This window comes from Chelonia mydas, chromosome 2, assembly GCF_015237465.2.
Source record: "Chelonia mydas isolate rCheMyd1 chromosome 2, rCheMyd1.pri.v2, whole genome shotgun sequence".
Taxonomy (NCBI): Eukaryota; Metazoa; Chordata; order Testudines; family Cheloniidae; genus Chelonia; species Chelonia mydas.
Window position 1 is genome coordinate 258,500,805 of NC_057850.1, and position 19,246 is coordinate 258,520,050.

General features: G+C 48.6%; 1 protein-coding gene across 5 annotated transcripts in view; it reads right to left on the reverse strand.

Annotated features, from left to right (window-relative positions):
• ELP6 (elongator acetyltransferase complex subunit 6) overlaps nt 1-5,977 on the reverse strand; it is a 38,177-nt gene extending 32,200 nt beyond the window's left edge. For 2 of the 5 annotated variants that reach the window (XM_043541754.1, XM_043541753.1), the window contains exons 1-2: nt 5,791-5,944; nt 4,894-5,029 (exon numbers count right to left, since the gene is read on the reverse strand). In XM_043541754.1, the coding sequence (XP_043397689.1) occupies nt 4,894-4,952 (59 nt within the window). In that variant the 5' untranslated portion in view covers nt 4,953-5,029; nt 5,791-5,944. Of the gene's footprint in view, nt 1-4,893; nt 5,030-5,123; nt 5,522-5,790 lie in introns of those variants that run through there. The other 3 variants (XM_037891334.2, XM_043541755.1, XM_037891333.2) reach the window with 3 other exon arrangements.
• Between the last annotated feature and the right edge of the window lie 13,269 nt (nt 5,978-19,246).

Below are 19,246 nucleotides of genomic sequence, written 5' to 3' on the forward strand. Positions count from 1 at the left end.
AAACCATTTCAAAGTACAGTGCGAACTTTGACAAAAGTATCTGCTTTCATAAGTGACAATGCAACTTACTTGATGAAATCTTTCAAATCGGTTCTCCAAGGTCTAAGGCCAAATGCTGTCTGTATACATGTAATGGACATATAATTTCTCTTGTCGGTGACCTGTGATGCCCTGATAACATAACAACTGTAGAAATGAGCTAACCGGGGGAAGACGCAGAGCAACATGCACTCGGTGTGGCTAGAATGGTTCCAGATAAATTCCCCGACTACAATGATGAAGGAAACAGAACTAGATCACAGATTAAACAACTGGTTTTGTAGCCTGTCTTTCAGTACGCTGTGCAATATGCCACAGGTCTGTTCCCACTAATAATAAACACTTAGGCTATGTCTACCCTGGCAGAGTTTTTTTGCCGAGAGCTTAATCGCTGATAAAAAAGTGCTTAAAGAAAACCACTGTTGTGTTTCACATTGTCTTCCACTGGAGGCATAGTGTGTTCACACTTGCAGCACTTGCATCACCAATGAGAGCAGTGCACTGTGGGTAACTATCCCACAGTGCAGCTCTCCCCCTTCTGCCGCTAGATCTTGTGGGAAGGCGGAGGGGATTGCATCGCATCATGGGTCCGGGCTTAATGCCCCATGATGCACTGCTTTCCATCCCAGCATTCCATGTGCTTCCGTCTTCAGTTTGCAGCATTTTTCAATGTCCTTTGTTTTCTACTTTCGCTGACAAATCTATCTGCAGGAATGGATCCTGCACTGCTCTCCACTGTTCTGATAACTCTCACTAGCACATCATGAGTGGCAGTGGAGTTGATCTTGAAGCTACAAAGACAACGGCAGTCACAGTTGCTTAACGTGGTGTCCTGACATGGAAAGCAGCAACATTAGATTGCTTTTGGCATTCATGGCGGAGCTGAACACAGTGGAATGTCGCTTTTGGACTCGGGAAACTAGCACAAAGTGGTGGGATCCCATCATTATGCAAGTCTGGGGCGACAAGCAGTGGCTGCAGAACGTTCGGATGTGGAAAGCCACCTTGCTGGAACTGTGTGCTGAGCTTGCTCCAGCCCTGCAGTGCAAGGACACCAGAATAAGAGCTGCCCTCTCGGTGGAGAAGCACGTGGCGATCACAGCGTGGAAACTGGCAACTCCAGACTGCTACTGTTCAGTTGTGAACCAGTTGGGAGTGCGGAAGTCGACCATTGGGACTGTGTTAACGCATGTGTGCAAGGCCATTAATCGCATCCTGCTGCGAAAGACCATGACTCTTGGCAACATGTGTGAAATTGTGGATGGCGTTCCCTAACTGCGATAGATGGTACGCATATTCCAATTCTGGCCACCAGACCACCTTGTGACCAAGTACATCAATCGGAAGGGGTACTTCTCCATGCTTTTGCAAGCACTTGTGGATCACTGTGGGCATTTCACTGACATTAACGTGGGGCAGTCTGGAAAGGTGCATGACGCACATATCTTTAGGAACACTGGCCTGTATAGAAAGCTGCAAGCAGGGACTTTCTTTCCAGACCAGAAGATCACCATAGGGAAAGTTGAAATGCCCATAGTGATCCTGGGAGACCCAGCGTACCCCTTAATGCCATGGCTCGTGAAGCCGTACACGGGAAACCTAGCTAGCAGTAAGGAGCAGTTCAACAACAAGCTGAGTAGGTGCAGAATGACCCTTGAATGTGCATTTGGCCGATTAAAGGCACACTAGCAATGCCTATATGGTAGGTTAGACCTGAATGAGGAAAATATTCCCACGGTTATAGCCACACGTTGTATGTTGCATAATATTTGTGAAGGGAAGGGCGAATAGTTTACTCAGGGGTGGACTGCCAAGGCAGAACGCCTGGCTGCTGCTTTTGAGCAGCCAGACACCAGGGCTATTAGAGGGGCGCAACGTGGAGCAATAAGAATCAGGATGCCTTGAGGCAACTCTTCGAAGATGAAAACCAGTAATATTTCTTGCTATGCTTGGGACTACAATGGTTAATTACATTTGGTATGCTAGGAAGCAGTTGTGATTGTTAAGGCCTAGGATTCAATGTAAGGAACTAATAAAAGTGCCTGTTGATTTGCAGGTGCTATGAGGTATCACACCTTGCGTGGAAACAAATAAAGAGTATTTATAATTCAAAAATCTTTGCTTTTATTGCCAAATAAACCACAACAATTCAGCCTCAGGCGGACACCTGGCATGGACAATTTCAGCCTGAATGGTAGAAGTTTAGCAAAGTTATAAACAACTGAAAACAGAGTCTTATAATGGTAAGTGTCAGGCAACCTTAACTATAGGCAGCTACCAGCTCTACCTATAGTAGGACAAAATGAAGTCAACAGGAGCCCGCATGTACAAAGGGTTTGCGCACAAGGATCTGATTGCAGGATGGGGGCCTAAATCAAGACAAACCAAAGTCTCACTGGGGATTAAAGGGGTGGGGGAGGGGGAGGGAGTTAAAGTGACCTGAATGAAGGTAAGGAGAGGGTTCATTAGGGTGTATTATGGAAACCTGAAAGGTTTTTTGTCAAAAAAGGATTGCTCCACTCCCCACTTTTTTAAAAAAAACCTTATGTATTATTTGTGTTACAGGAGCACCTGGAGGTTCCAATCTAGATCAAGGCCCCATTGTGCTAGACACTATGTAAACACACAGGAAGATACTACAGTCCCCCACTACCTCAAAGAGCTTACAACGTGCGGGCCTGATCCTAAAGACTTACACATATGGGTAACATAACGGGACTACTCACTTGAATAAAGATATACATACGCATAAGTCTTTGCAGGAGTGACGGGACATACAAAGGCAAATGACATGCAAAGCATTGGGAGAAGGGGAACAGACATTATACAGATACACATTTTTGTGAGTATTATTATAACTAAATAAAGCAAAAATCAGCTATCTACATTGCTACCCCAACCTGGCCATCATTAATTGGTTGGTTTTTTAGAAGGGTCCCAGCAGAAGTGGGTCTTGAGGGATTTGGAGGAGAATAGTGGCAGAAGGCATGGAGAGGTTTGTGGAAGAAGCTGATAAATGAGCAAATGAAATTGAGATGGAGATACAGTGAGACACAAGAAGAGAAGGGCAAGTTGTGAAGGGCCTTGCAAGTAAAGACAAAAAAATTAAACTTAGGGCTTGTGTATAGTAAGCAAATGTGCACAAGTATGATTACATTAATGTAGTAAGTTACTGAATGAAGCTGCAAGGATGTACTATGTCTACATTAGGGGTTTGGACCAATATAACTACATCAAAATAGTTACACCAGTGCAAATTTTCTGACAAGCTCAGGGTCTGGTGAAAGAAAGGGAGCCACTGACATGATTTACTGGGAGTAGTGATGTGCTCAGAACTAGCAAAGAAGATGATCTTGCAGCATTCTGTACTGATGGGAATAGGGCGATGTAGGGATTAGGGAGGCTGGAGGGGAAGTAGCCAAAGAAATATCAGAACCGTAATGCCTGGTCTTCCCTGCATGGCAGAAGGGGGAATCCCGAGAAGTGGAGGGGGAGATATCTCAACTCATAACCATAAGGACAGGGATGCTGGATGTTCAATTCTCCAAACTGGAGTGACACAGGGGCTAAGAGAATTGCACAGCAGAACGTGATAAGAACATAGGACTGGAAGAGGCCTCCTGGGGCAATAAGTCAAGTGCCCACTATCGCAGACAGCTCCATCATATATTCAAACAATTTGAACATAAGAACGGCCATGTTGGGTCAGACCAACGGTCCATCCAGCCTAGTATTCCGGCCAGTCAGCAAGTTTAAAACAAATAAAAGGAAGTACTTGATCATTACCTTCTGGGGCACTTGGCATTGGCCACTGTCGGTAGACAGGATACTGGGCTGGATGGACCTTTGGTCTGACCCAGTATGACAATTCTTATTTTCTTATGTTAAGTATTTCTTCACACAACACACAGTCAACCTGTGGAACTTCTTGCCAAAGGATGTTGTGAAGGCCAAGACCATAAAAGGGTTCAAAAAAGAACTAGATAAATTCATGGAGGATAGGTCCATCAATGGCTAATGGCCAGGACAGGCAGGAATGGTGTCCCCAGCCTCTGTTTGCCAGAAGCTGTGAATGAGCGACAAGGGATGGATCACTTGATGATTACCTGTTCTGTTCATTCCCTCTGAGGTACCTGGCACTGGCCACTGTCAGAAGACAGGATACTGGGCTAGATGGACCCTTAGTCTGATCCAGTAGGGCAATTCTTATGTTCTTAAGTTCTTCCAACAGTGGTCAATGCCAAATCCTTCAGAGGGAATGAACAGAACAGGTAACAGGCAAGTGATCCGTCTCCTGTTACCCATTCCTGCCTTCTGGCAAACAGAGGCTAGGGACACTTCAGAACATGGTTTGGACAAGAGTCACAGCCCCTCTCAGAGAACCTCATGCCACAGGCTGGGGGAACTCTGGAGAAACAGGAAAGGGCACTGGGCCCCGCTTATTGCCTTTCCAAGATGCAAGATTAGACCGGACCTGCAGTCCCAGGGAAACACATGGGGGATGCAGCTCCAAGGGAAGCAAAGCAGGGGGGTCATCCAGCCAGCCAGGGGTCCCACAGCCCCAGGGATGAGGCAGCACAACTAAGGGGGGCATCCAGCAGCCCAAAGGGGGTGTCAGAGTCATCTGGGGCGGGGGTTCCCAAACTGTGGGCCACAACACAGTCCCAGGTGGTCTGCCATGGGTGGAGTTGGGAGAGGCATGGGGTCCCTCCAACCCTCACCCCAAATGTGTACGTTGACAGAGTGGCAGCCAGCGACGGCCCCCACCCAGGGCTGGTGGAGCCCAGCACTTGCAGTGGGCAGCAGAGGGAAAAGTGGAGCCGCCGAGTGGTGGGTGAGGAAAAGGGGCCAAACCTGACAGGCAGCAGCTCCCAGGGCAGCTGGAGGATTCGTGGCCATTCCCCACAAACCATGGCTGGCAGGCCCCCTGTAGTATCGGTCCAGTGGCCCCCCCAGGGACCGGGGCTCAGCAGTGCCGCTCTGTTTCTGCCTGGACAAAGCCATGAGTTGGACCGTCAAGATAACGGGCAGGTCTGGCCCCAGCGCCTGCCTCTGCCTAGCTCTGGCTGCCCCTGAGCCCTTACCTCGTTCCTGGGCAGCGGGTGCCTGTGAGGCGTGCTAGGGTGCTGGGTGGGCGACGGGGGCAGGGCTGCCAGGAGGCACTCGGGGGGCTACTGAGGCAGAGGGTGTCGGCGGGGGCTGGCTGTGGCACCTGCCTGGCCCCTTCAGCCTCTCGCCGGCCCTGGTCCCAGCACGCCCATTGCATGCTCCCAGTGGGCCACAGAGCCTATTGCAGCTGCACGGGTGGGCCTCAGGGGGGAAAGTCTGGGAACCCCTGGGACCTGCAGCCCCAAGGGGAGGCGGAGCTGGGGGTCGTCCGTCTGTCTGGCCAGGGGCCCTGGGGAAGGAGGCAGAGCCACCACCAAGCCCGCACAGGGACCCCTCGAGGCAGCTAGCGCCCCGCAGGCTCAACGCCCCCCTTTGGCCCGCGTGGGCAGAGCAGGTCTCGCGGGGACTACAGTTCCCAGCACCCAACGCTCCCCGAGCAGGCAGAGCGGCCCCACGCAGACTACAGCTCCCGGCATGCAACGCTCCTTCCTGAGCCGAGGGGCAGGGATGGGACTACAGCTCCCAGCAGGCGCTGCTCGTCCGTGACCGAGCGGTGCATCCTGGGAGTCGTAGTCCCGATCGGGTCCCCCACATCCCTTCAGGATGGTGGCGGGCGGCAGCCAGGACCGAGCCCCTCCTCACCTGCTCGGGCCTCTCCGGGGAGGCGTTCAGCAGCTCGTTCAGCTCAACGAACATCCTGCCCCAGGCGTTCTGCTCTGCCTCTCCCTTCGCCACAGCCCGTACGGTGCCCGCCGAGGGACCGCGAGAGCCGTTCGGAAGCCGCGCGACGGCTCGTGGCCCTGACCCTGGGGAATGTAATACGCATGCGCCTGTCTCGCGCCCCGCCCTCTCGAACTGTGAGCTGTGCTGTCCCAGCCTCTGTGACCGCCCCACGTGGGGTGACAATTCCCCTCACGGCCCCCAGCGACCCCCCCGTGTGGGTGACAATTCCCCTCACGGCCCCCAGCGACCCCCCCGTGTGGGTGACAATTCCCCTCACGGCCCCCAGCGACCCCCCCGTGTGGGTGACAATTCCCCTCCTGGCCCGCAGCGACCCCCCCGTGTGGGTGACAATTCCCCTCACGGCCCCCAGCGACCCCCCCGTGTGGGTTACAATTCCCCTCACGGCCCCCAGCGACCCCCCCGTGTGGGTGACAATTCCCCTCATGGCCCCCAGCGACCCCCCCCCGTGTGGGTGACAATTCCCCTCATGGCCCCCAGCGACCCCCCCCCGTGTAGGTGACAATTCCCCTCACGGCCCCCAGCGACCCCCCCCCCCGTGTGAGTGACAATTCCCCTCACGGCCCCCAGCGACCCCCCCGTGTGGGTGACAATTCCCCTCATGGCCCCCAGCGACCCTCCCCCCGTGTGGGTGAAAATTCCCCTCATGGCCCCCAGCGACCCCCCCCCCCGTGTGGGTGACAATTCCCCTCACGGCCCCCAGCGACCCCCCCCGTGTGAGTGACAATTCCTCTCACGGCCCCCAGCGACCCCCCCCGTGTGGGTGACAATTCCCCTCATGGCCCCCAGCGACCCCCCCGTGTGGGTGACAATTCCCCTCATGGCCCCCAGCGACCCCCCCCCGTGTGGGTGACAATTCCCCTCATGGCCCCCAGCGACCCCCCCCGTGTGGGTGACAATTCCCCTCATGGCCCCCAGCGACCCTCCCCCGTGTGGGTGACAATTCCCCTCATGGCCCCCAGCGACCCCCCCCCCCGTGTGGGTGACAATTCCCCTCATGGCCCCCAGTGACCCCCCCCCGTGTGGGTGACAATTCCCCTCATGGCCCCCAGCGACCCCCCCGTGTGGGGTGACAATTCCCCTCATGGCCCCCAGCGACCCTCCCCCGTGTGGGTGACAATTCCCCTCATGGCCCCCAGCGACCCCCCCCCCGTGTGGGTGACAATTCCCCTCATGGCCCCCAGTGACCCCCCCGTGTGGGTGACAATTCCCCTCACGGCCCCCAGCGACCCCCCCCCCGTGTGGGTGACAGTTCCCCTCACGGCCCCCCACAAGAGCCCCGCGTGTGGTTACAATTCCCCTCACGGCCCCCAGCGACCCCCCGTGTGGGGTGACAATTCCTCTCACGGCCCCCACAACCACCCCATGTGGGTGACAGTTCCCCTCACGGCCCCCACAACCACCCTGCGTGTGGTGACAATTCCCCTCACGACTCCCAGCGACCGCCCCATGTGGGGTGACAATTCCCCCTCACGACCACCAGCAACCACCCCCCCGCGTGGGGTGACAATTCCTGTCACAGCCCCCAGTAACTGGGTGAGGCCTCTAGCTGCACGGCAATAAGAATAACAACATGGTGGGTTCATAACTCAGGACAGAGCTGAAGAGGGCCCAGCACAGGTCACTCCAAATTGAGCTTTACAAAGTCTGGGTGTGCTAGTAAATGTTTCCATTTCTGCCTCCCATCTCCGCTCCCTTCTTCCTCTTGCCAGGACCCTTCTTCAGGACTAATCCCAGCTATCATGAGGCATCCTTGTCCCTACAGAGTCCCAGGTGCCACCCCGCTCTGGAGAGCACTATTGTACCTATTGCCTTTCTTAATAGATTCCCTCCTCACATTTTGGGGTTTGTCGCTGTGCTAAACCAATGAAAATACAACTATTAAAATGGTTGCCCCAAGCCCTCCTTCCACTTCCAGCTTATTTGTTATACTTACAACCCATCAAACCTTATAAGTATCAAAAGTGGAGGCATACGGAATCCATAGGTGCGGCATATAATCATCATGTCATGATGCGGCATATAATCAAGTTGCTATCTTGAAAACAAAGCAATGAATAAAGGCAATGCATGACAGTACTAAGCAGTTTGATCTCATGGCTTTCATTATAATTCCCAAGAGTGTGGCAGGGAATCTGAACTAAAAGCGTGGGTTTCCTTCATGTCTTGTACATGTAGGAGGGCTAAGCAGACATATGTAGATTACCTAGACTACCTCCCTGGATTTCCCAGCTCAGGGAATTGAGATGCCTGACTGACATATTCCAGTCTCCTAGGATATTAACAAATCAAAAATATGTCATTGCAAACAGAGCAGACCCCTTCACATCCCAAATACAGGGGTTTTCTCATACTAGATAACTCAAAAAGAACAGGAGGACTTGTGGCACCTTAGAGACTAACAAATTTATTAGAGCATGAGCTTTCATGGGCTACAGCCCACTTCGTCTGCTGGGTAGAATGGAACATATAATAAGATATATATATATATACATACAGATAAGTTGGAAGTTACCATACAAATTGTGAGAGGCTAATTAGTTAAGATGAGCTATTATCAGCAGGAGAAAAAAACTTTTGTAGTGATAATCAAGATGGCCCATTTAGACAGTTGACAAGAAGGTGTGAGGATACTTAACTTAAGGAAATAGATTCAATATGTGTAATGACCCAGCCACTCCCAGTCTCTATTCAAACCCAAGTTAATGGTATCTAGTTTGCATATTAATTCAAGCTCAGCAGTTTCTTGTTGGAGTCTGTTTTTGAAGCTTTTCTGTTGCAAAATTGCCACCCTTAAATCTTTTACTGACTGGCCAGAGAGGTTGAAGTGTTCTCCTACCGGTTTTTGAATGTTATGATTCCTGATGTCAGACTTGTGTCCATTTATTCTTTGGCATAGAGACTGTCCGGTTTGGCCAATGTACATGGCAGAGGGGCATTGCTGGCACATGATGGCATATATCACATCGGTAGATGTGCAAGTGAACAAGCCCCTGATGGCGTGGCTAATGTGATTAGGTCCTATGATGGTGTCACTTGAATAAATATGTGGACAGAGTTGGCACTGGGTTTTGTTGCAAAGATAGGTTTCTGCGTTATTGTTTTTATTATGTGATGTGTGGTTGCTGGTGAGTATTTGCTTCAGGTTTGGGGGGCTGTCCGTAAGCGAGGACTGGTCTGTCTCCCAAGATCTGTGAGAGTGAGGGATCATTTTTCAGGATAGGTTGTAAATCTTTGATGATGCACTGGCGAGATTTTAGTTGGGGGCTGAAGGTGATGGCTAGTGGCATTCTGTTATTTTCTTTGTTGGGCCTGTCCTGTAGTAGATGATTTCTGGGTACTCTTCTGGCTCTGTCAATCTGTTTTTTCACTTCAGCAGGTGAGTACTGTAGTTTTAAGAATGCTTGATAGAGATCTTGTAGGTGTTTGTCTCTGTCTGAGGGGTTGGATCAAATGCGGTTGTATCTTAGAGATTGGCTGTAGACAATGGATCATGTGGTGTGTCCTGGATGGAAGCTGGAGGCATGTAGGTAAGTATAGTGGTCAGTAGGTTTCCAGTATAAGGTGGTGTTTATGTGACCATCGTTTATTAGCACAGTAGTGTTACTACTCTGTCATTGCTGATCAGTCCTCCAGCTGCTATGTAAAGCCACATTAAAGCCATAGGAGGTTATGGGTGCTGTGAGGCTAAGAAATTTTAACAAGGGACCAGTTCAGAACAGGTTGGATAGCAAGTGCTGAGGATAAGAAAAGAAACAGGCAAATTAACACTTTAACTCAGCTCATGTTGTGGGGATAAATTCAATAAATTTAATACTTGAGCAGCACTGTGACATGAGAAAGAAGCAGCTGGAGGGAATAAAGGAAGGGAGCCTGCTTGCCAGGTGCTGAAGTTCACTGAAGCAATGTGGGAACAAGACACAACAGAATTTCCAACCACGTGGGTCTCTCTGTGTGACAGCAGATGGGGAAGAGGAAGCTGCACTACTTAGAGAGAAAATAGTGCAATGCCATTGTCAGTGACCCTGCTTCTGCCTGCTTCTGCCAGTGTCTCTATTACTCACACTGTTCTTTCCTCTGACCATGGCATAACCTCTGGCAATGTCCCTTTGGTGTCACCAGAGCCAGCTCTTTTCTATAGGCAAAGCAAACACGCATCCGATGAAGTGAGCTGTAGCTCACGAAAGCTTATGCTCAAATAAATTGGTTAGTCTCTAAGGTGCCACAAGTCCTCCTTTTCTTTTTGCGAATACAGACTAATACGGCTGTTACTCTGAAACCTTTCTTTAAAAGTGACATTCAAAGGGGAAAAAATGGAGTGTGCAGCCTTTTCCACTTCTTTATGATGGCTAAAGAAGGCCTGAAGTTATTTTTAAAGGGGTTTTCCTTTCTGGTTTTTTACATTTGAAATTTTGGTCCTGTCTACCCTGTTTTTCCTGGAAGATTCTATGAAGAACTAGTAGTACTGTGACATCAGAGATACAACATAAATACAGCTGATTAACTGAGAAGAACATTGGTTTGTATTCAGTCATTTTCAAACTCTTTGCTTTTGTTTGTATAACTCCTATTTAATTCAAATATTAACAAAGATTAACAAAGATATATTTTTACCTGTGTGTTTATGATTCAGCATCCCATCTGCCTCCAGTGAAGGGCTGACAAAGCTCATAAACTTCATTTCTGAGACTTCCAATAAATCCTCCAGCAAAATCAGGAAAGGCAAAAACTTGACACTTTTGATAAAAAAGGAGAAAACCTTTTGGACTTTCATCATAAAGTAGAAAAAAATACCACAAATCCAATGTTCCTGCCTCCTTCTTCAGGTCACCTTTAACATTAGTTTTCGAGCTTGGAAGCTGAGATGCCTGCCAATGTGCCACCAGGGGGCACCATGCCATCTTCCAGGGTAGATTGAAAAATTCCCGGGGAAGTGAGAAAGTGTGCTAAAAAGAGCAGGAGACAGAAAGGAAGAGTCATCAGAGTGGGGGTTTCTGAGGATGGGAGAGATTCTGAGGACCATTGTAGATAAAAGGGACTCAACATACACAGAAAGAAACTCTCTCCTCCTTGTTCCCTGTCACAGAAGTTTCTCATCTGCTCTCCTCCTCTAACACGTCCACTTCCCGCAGTGAGTGACCCCATCATCACATATCCTGGTCTCCCTTGTGCCACTCTCATCCCCTCTTTTATTCTCCCCTTAATCTCTCAGTCTTTTCTGGAGCTTTCTGCTCACAATACAAACATACTGTAGCTGCTCCCATCTTAAACCGCCCCTTGACTCCATCAATTAAACCTCTCCAGCGCATCATCAAAGATCTACAATCTATCCTGAAGGACGACCCATCACTCTCACAGATCTTGGGAGACAGGCCAGTCCTTGCTTACAGACAGCCCCCCAACCTGAAGCAAATACTCACCAGCAACCACACACCCAAAACACTAACCCAGGAGCCTATCCTTGCAACAAAGCCCGTTGCCCACTCTGTCCACATATCTACTCAAGGGACACCATCATAGGAACTAATCACATCAGCCACACTATCAGAGGCTCGTTCACCTGCACATCTACCAATGTGGTATATGCCATCATGTGCCAGCAGTGCCCCTCTTCCATGTACATTGGCCAAACCGGACAGTCCTACACAAAAGAATAAATTGACACAAATCAGACGTCAAGAATTATAACATTCAAAAACCAGTCGGAGAACACTTCAACCTCCCTGGACACTCAATTACAGACCTAAAAGTTGCAATTATTCAACAAAAAAACTTCAAAAACAGACTCCAATGAGAAACAGCAGAACTGGAATTAATCTGCAAACTGGACACCATTAAATTAGGCTTGAATAAAGACTGGGAGTGGATGAGTCATTACACTAACTAAAAACTATTTCCCCATGCTAATTTTCCCCCTACTGTTACTCATACCTTCTTGTCAACTGTTTGAAATGGGCCATCCTGATTATCACTACAAAAGATTTTTTTTCTCCTGCTGATAATAGTCCACCTTAATCCACTGGTCTCGTTAAGAGTTGGTAAGGCAACCCCCATTTTTTCATGTTCTCTGTATATATATATATATATATCTTCCTACTGTATTTTCCACTGCATGTATCTGATGAAGTGGGCTTTAGCCCACGAAAGCTTATGCTCAAATAAATTTGTTCGTCTCTAAGGTGCCACAAGTACTCCTCGTTCTTTCTACCCCTCTTTTTGCATCCCTCCACTAGCTCCCTCTTCTTTATTGCATCAGACATAAGCTACTTAGCTTCACTTTCAAGGCCCTTCAGCACCTATCCACCAGCACTCATTCACTACCAAATGTCAACTCCCGCCTCTGATCGGCCATGTCAGCCTCCATCAAATTTTCAAATAAGCACCTTTGTGCTTTCTCTCATGCTGCCCCTCACACTTTTGATGGCCTCCCTGTAAATATCCGCAAAGCTACCTCATGATCCTCCTGCATATTCTGCCTTAAAACTCTCCTTTGGCATGATGCCTACAAAAAACTTGACAATGGTTAGGCCGCAGGTGTGCTGAAAACACTGCCCTACCGTACTGACCAATATTGTCTCATTGTTTCTTTGTATTCTCCTGTCTCCATCTGTTGTCTCTTGTCTCATGCTTAGATTGTCAGCTCTTTGGGGCAGGGAACACCTTTTTGTTCTGTCTGTGGAGTGCCTAGCACAATGGGGTTCTGGCTCATGCATAAAAGAAAGAAAGAAAGAAAGAAAGGAAGAAAGGAAGAAAGAAAGAAAGAAAGAAAGAAAGAAAGAAAGAATGAATCTGAGCAATATGCCAGAGTCCAGGCATTTCAGGGGAAAGGCAGAAGTAGAGGAAAGAGCTTTATCATCCGGACAGGCCAGAGCCACCTACGCTCCAGCCTCACTTCTGTCAGGGCTTGTTCACACTTGGAAGATGCATCATGTTAGAAGATGTGTTAACTAACAATGATGTAAAATAACATAGACAAGACCTGTCATGCTTAAAATCCTCTTGGCTGGTTCCAAGGCTTAACCACAACCATAAAGCACAGTGTTAAACAAGCATCGCTCACCCTGTCTACCTGGAGTGTTTGCCAGTTTGGGAGGGTTTGAATGAGGGATTTGCTCTAGGCCCATCTTTAGATCCAGGTGAGTATCACTTTACTATCTGAGACATCCCCTGCCAGGGGGAGGACAGAGCATCCTGGTCTAATTGGTATTTCCCATCTTTAACTATTATGATCCTAACACGCTGTCTGACTGTTTGTGCATCAGAGGGCAAAGGTTATTATACTAATGAGAGGCAAATATTTCCCTTAGAGTCATACACGCCCAAAGGGCAACCCAGCAATGACAGAAAAATGTCATGCTCACAACGGTTCCCTCTCATTGCACTACAGGGAGTGGACTCCTTCAGACAGAGGCTGATCTTTCAGTGCTGCATCTCCTTTAAGTCACAATGCCGGGGCAGGAAAGTAACGCTGATGTACAGTGAAATGCATTATCCTCCTCTTGCTCTGCCAGCCCTGCAGTAGTGCTAGACAGAGCAGCTCCCAGTGGTGACCCAAATAGATCAGAAGAAATCAGAACTAGTCCCACAGCCCTGACCCTTCTTCACCCATCCCTGGGTCCTGGGAAGTAGTAATGCTGAAAGAGCGATGGGGGTGATAACGGAGAACAGTGAGGCCTGATTCTGTGAGGTGCTGAACATGGAACCTGAAGGCAGCAGGGTTAGATATGAGTTTTCGGTGCAATGTGGCAGTGAAAAAGGCTGACAGCTTGGTGCTGCATACATAGTGGCACCATGCCCCACGTCTGGACAGGAACGGTCCCTCTCTAAACAGCTCTGGGGTGTCTGCAGTAATGGGTTTATTTCTAGGGATCTCGATACCTGAAAGACAAACTGGACGAAGCTGAGAGCAAGACAGACAATCAGGGCTCAGGGATTGATGTGGAAGGAGAGATTACACTGAGACCTGGTCTACTCTATAAAATTAGGTCAAATCAGTTACGTTGGTCAGGGTTGTGTCAGTGACGTAATTAAGCCAACCTAACCCCCGCCTAGACAGCACTAAGTTGATGGAAGAATTCTTCTGTCAACCTAGCTACTGCCTCTTGGGGAGATGAATTACCTGCGCCTATGGGAGAATTCCTCCCGTCCCGGAAGGAGTGTCTACACTGAAGCTCTCCAGCAGTGCAGCTGTGCAACTGTAGCATTGCAAGGGTAGGCAAACCCAGAGTACTCAGGGGAGAGGGGGAGGAACATGATAACAGTAGAGGAAGGTAGAGCAGATCCAGCAGCCACCCTTAAAGAAGATGCTAGACGTCCTTGTGGCCTCCCTCCTAATTAGCTACCATCACATAGACGGATACCTGAGCCTGTTGCCAGGAGGGTTGTGTAGGCAGGAGGGTTGCGGAGCCTGTTGCACAGTCACAGCAGGAGGCCCTTGCGATTTTGCAGACTCAAAACGAAAGCTGTCACCAGCCCACCCCAGCAAAGGAGCGAAGCTAGAAAGGTCACAGGATCCGTTCTGTTCGTACAGTGTAGAAAGATTACCCTTGTGTTGGTTGCCAGCTCTATCTATCAAATCTTTGTCAGTACTAAACAGTGGGGGAGAAAATCCTGCAGCAGATCTGGGAGGGACAGAGGTAAATTTGGGTCTGAAATGATTAACACTCCCTTGCAATGGAGGGGGCGGGCACCGTTAATGGGGGAAGGGGGATACCAAAACGCCAGCAGCGCCCACCATGGAGGGAAGAGACGCTGCTCCCTTGACCCCTTTTCCTCTCCTTTATTATTTCCCCCTGTCCCTTGCTCCGGGCCTTTAGTTGGTGAATCAGAACTCAGTGCTATTTTGTTCTGAGCAAGCGGAGCTAGTCAAAGAGAAGAAAGGCTCCTTGTCTGGAGGTTCATGGCTCTAATCCACTCATGTGTTCAAGACAGAAAAGAGCGAGACAGAGTGAGAAGGACAGACCTGGTTTATATGCCAGTTCCCTCTCTTTTATACCCTCTCTCCTATGCCAACCATTGCCCTGTCACAAAAGACAGTCTCCCCTCCTGGCCAACTAACCAAGCAGCTAAATTGAATAGCTGACTGCAGCCTCTCAAATTAAAAGTGATTAAACATCTTATTAAAGCACATGTGTTATTCTGCTGAATGGGAGGCACATTCCTTTGCCGTGAATGTGAAATCAATTCAAGTGACCAATTTAACACAGTGTGGCACCTCTTACCCATTCCCTGCTTCAGTGTCCCACTGTATTGTAGTGAGGCCCTGGATGGGAACCAGACCCCTCAAATGTACCTGCTTACCCAGGCTGTCACTCCTGTCCTTTTGAGGACTAGCTTTACCTCTATTCCCTACAAGATCGGCTGTTATCTCACTTTTTCCCTCCATTATTGATAGCAGATACACTGGATCGTTAAACCTGAGGCTACAGAAAACTTTGTAGGTAACAATCAGCAGAGCACTTTATAAACATTAGCCCTCGCATCAGCTCGGAAAGTTTCATCAACCTCATTATACACGTGGGGAAACCAAGGCACAGAGCGGCAAAGTGACTTGCCCAAGGCTGCAGAGGGAATGTGTGCAAAAGATGGGATTGGAACTCCTGGCTCCCAGTCATGTATTACCACACCTTTGGGTCTAGGCAAATACAAGGAGTATGCTAGTAAAAGAAGATTGTCTCTCTTATGGGAAAACAATTGAACTCCATGTATCTGGATGGAATAGGAAACTTAGTGGCTCAGATACTACGGTGATGAGGGCAGTATAAGAACCGAGATAGAATAGAACTGAACAGCATAGACTAGAATTGTCCAGGGGAACCTGAGCTGAAGTAATTTACATCTTCTGGCTCTCTTAACACGTTAGTTACATGAACATGGACTCCCTTAGATTTACTCATATACTCCAGCCTGACTCCTGTCCTCAGTTACACCCACGTAACCCACTGAAGTCCATGGGCACGCATGGGTGTAACAATGGACAGAATTTGGCTCTTGGGTTCCCTACCATTTATACCCCCTTACTCATATCCTCTGCATCGAATCTCTGGAGTGTACTGGAATCAGCGTGGGTTCGGAGGCGGTCACCAGTGCACTCAAACAGGTGGTGAGGCATGGGTTTTTTGGATGTTTGGTTTTTGCTATCTGCTCTATTTTCTGTGCTTGTTATAGCCTGAGCTGCTTTCTGAGCAGCCAAATAGCAGCCGGAGGACAAGGAATAAAAAATGGGTCTCCAATGTGAAGGTCAATTACAGTTGAAAACATTTCATTTCCCACCAGAAGCCCTGGAAGTCTCACAAAGGTGCTGAGAGCAGCGGCTGTCTGGGAGGAGGGCAATGGCTCAGACCATGATTAATGAGGGCTGAGCCAGTGGGCTGCTGGAAGGCTGACCAACCGCTAAACAAACAAATTCAAAAAGCAAAAGCAGAAATGCTAATTTCCCTTCTTTCTCAGAGCCAAACAGTGATGGCAGCCCAGCTACCAAGTGGGAAATTTCCAGTGCTTAATTGGTCATGACAGAGGTGCCGGGGCTCATGCAAATTTTTTACTTTCATAACTGATGTGGCAAGCCCAGAGGTACCAGGGCTATGACATGCCAAGCCTAGAGGTGCCAGGGTTCAGCCCTTGCAAGCCCTGGCACAAATCAAGCACTGGAAATCTGCTTAGGGCTTCCCAGGGAAGCAGGGACAGAGTGGGTCCCTCTGGCTACTGGGGCTCTTTATACTCACTGGTTTTCCCCTGCAAAGGAAGGTTTTCCCTCTCCTGCAAAACTGAATCATATGGGTAGCCAAATCCACAGCACCTAGCTCTGATAACTCCTCTAAATGTGGGTGGCAGCAAAGTGGGTGGACTGTGTTTCTGAAAGACCCTCATTGCAGGTGCTCAAATACTATGGTGATGTGCCTGGCATAAGAACTAGCATAGAAGAGATCGCAGAGAGATAAGGACAGGATAAGTCAGCTGTGAGTAACGCTGGACCTACCTGGTATATACTCTTACAAAAGCTTATGCCAAAATAAGTTTGTTAGTCTCTAAGGTGCCACAAGGACTCCTCGTTGTTTTTACTCTTACAAATGCGCTCTAGAGGGACTTGCACACTTAACATATATATACAGACAGATGGTGGATTCTTTCACACACACTCAGGGGGCAGTTAGCATTGCACCTGCTGTACACCTTGTCAACCCCTTAAGTGCATGAAAGGCAAACGGGAGCGTTCTTTGGAAGTTCCTGCCTACCCAGGTACTGGTTTGAGATCATAGGAAAGTGCAGTCAAGTTTAGCTGGAGAGGGAGCATGGTGAACTATATACTGTGCACAGGGCTAGGGGCCAGGAAATCCTGGTGGCCAATCCCAGCTCTTCCACTGACTTGATGTGCAGGCTCAGGTAAGTCATGCAACCTCTCTGTCAGCCGGTCTGTAACCTGGCTTAGCACTACACTAACCTCCTGGTGTGGTTTGCTGGTGGATTAACTAGTGGCAGTTGTAAAGCCAGAAGGGGCCACTGTGATCATCTAATCTGACTTCCTGCATAACACAGGCCGGAGAACTTTCGTGAACTTATTCCTGTTTGAATTAAAGCAGATCTTTAAGAAAAACATCCCATTCTTATTTAAAAATTGCCAGTGATGGAGACTCCACCACAACCCTTGGTCAATTGTTCCAAGGGTTAATTACCCTCACCGTGAAATCTTTCTAGCTTCTACTTCCAGCCATTGGATCTTGTTAGATCTTTGTCTGCTCGACTGAAGAGCCCACTAGCAACTATCTGTGCCCCATGTGGGTACTTACAGACTGTGATCAAGTCACCCCTTAATCTTCTCTGTTAAACTGAATAGATTGAGCTCCTTGAATCTATCACTATAAGGCAGGGGTTCTAATCCGTTACCCATTCTCATGGCTCTGCTTTGAACACTCTGCAATTTATCAACATACTTCTTGAATTGTGGACACCAAAACAGGACACACTATTCTGGCAGAAATAGCACCAGTGCCAAATACAGAGGTAAGATAACCTCTCTGCTTTGACTCAAGACTCCCCTGTTTATGTTCCCAGGGACATTCTAAGTTTTATGGTGAAATATTGTTTTACTTCTTTTATGTGACTTGGAGGGATTGGCTTGCAGACTTTCATCCTTAACACATGACATTTTTCTAATGGTGTGCTAATTGCTTATTTTTCGCTCTCTGAATGATACATGAGGCTTGGCTTGAGGATTAATTCCTCCTCCAGGAGAAACCAAGAGATCTGGGCACTCACTTGGAGAACGGTACTGAGTAATAGGCATAGTTTCGCTTTCCCCACAGCTTGGAGAAAGATCTTTGCAAATGTTGCGCTTGATCATGCCATCCCTGCTCACACAGAAAGCCAGATTCTGATGTCGATAACTCTAGCACAAATCTGGAATAATGCTGTTGAAACCAATGGAGTTAGTCTTGATTTATACCCATGTAAGTGAGAACAGAATCTGGTGCAAAGTCACTGAAGTTAATAGGAGGTCTGCTTGAGTAAAATGGCAGGATTGGGACCGTCTTTTATTCAGCTCCTACAAAAAAACCCACCTGTGTGAACTTTGATTTAGGGTTGTTACATTGCATATTGCCCCAATGCAAACCATACAAAGCAAGGAATAATGCCAATTGCAACTGTCCTCTGAAGAGTCATTATGCCCAGTTTGGAAGTCGAAGTTCAACCATTAAGGTGTGTCACCCTCTGATTTTAGTGCTGATTTAAGTGCAAATCTCAATGTGACCTGAACTTCAGAGGTGTGACCAACGCAACCACAATACATCAGACAACAATGTCTGATTGAAAAAGTACTGGGTGAAATCCTGCTTTCGCTTACACTGTGTTAGTCCAGAGTAACGCCTGTGACTTCGCCCCTGTAACTGAGAGCAGAAGTTGGCTTGGAGGGTTTGTTTATAGGGGAGGTCACATACTGAAATGCTGAAGGGTAGCCTCACTGTCTGGGTAAGCACCACCGACCAGGTCAATATATTGTTACTCCTTAATTGTAATACAGTAGCACTTAGGAGAATCAAAGAACAGAGCAGTAAAAAGGTATTCTCTGCCCCAGTGAGCTCACCGACGAGGTTAGGACAATATATAACGGGTGCCGGAAACAAACGAAGGAGCGGGAGAGGATGAGGCGAACTAGGTCAGTCACTGTCCGCTAAAGAGTGGTCTCTGCTCACCATGGGCCTGATCCAAAGCCCAATGGATTCAATGGAAGACTGCCGCTGATTTCAGTGGATCCGGCCCCACCTGCTTGTCTATGATAAGCATTGCAGGTAACATGGCAGGACTGAGGCCTCAGGTGGGATTGGAAGGAGAAGGCAGAAGCGTGGCTGATTTTTGCAAG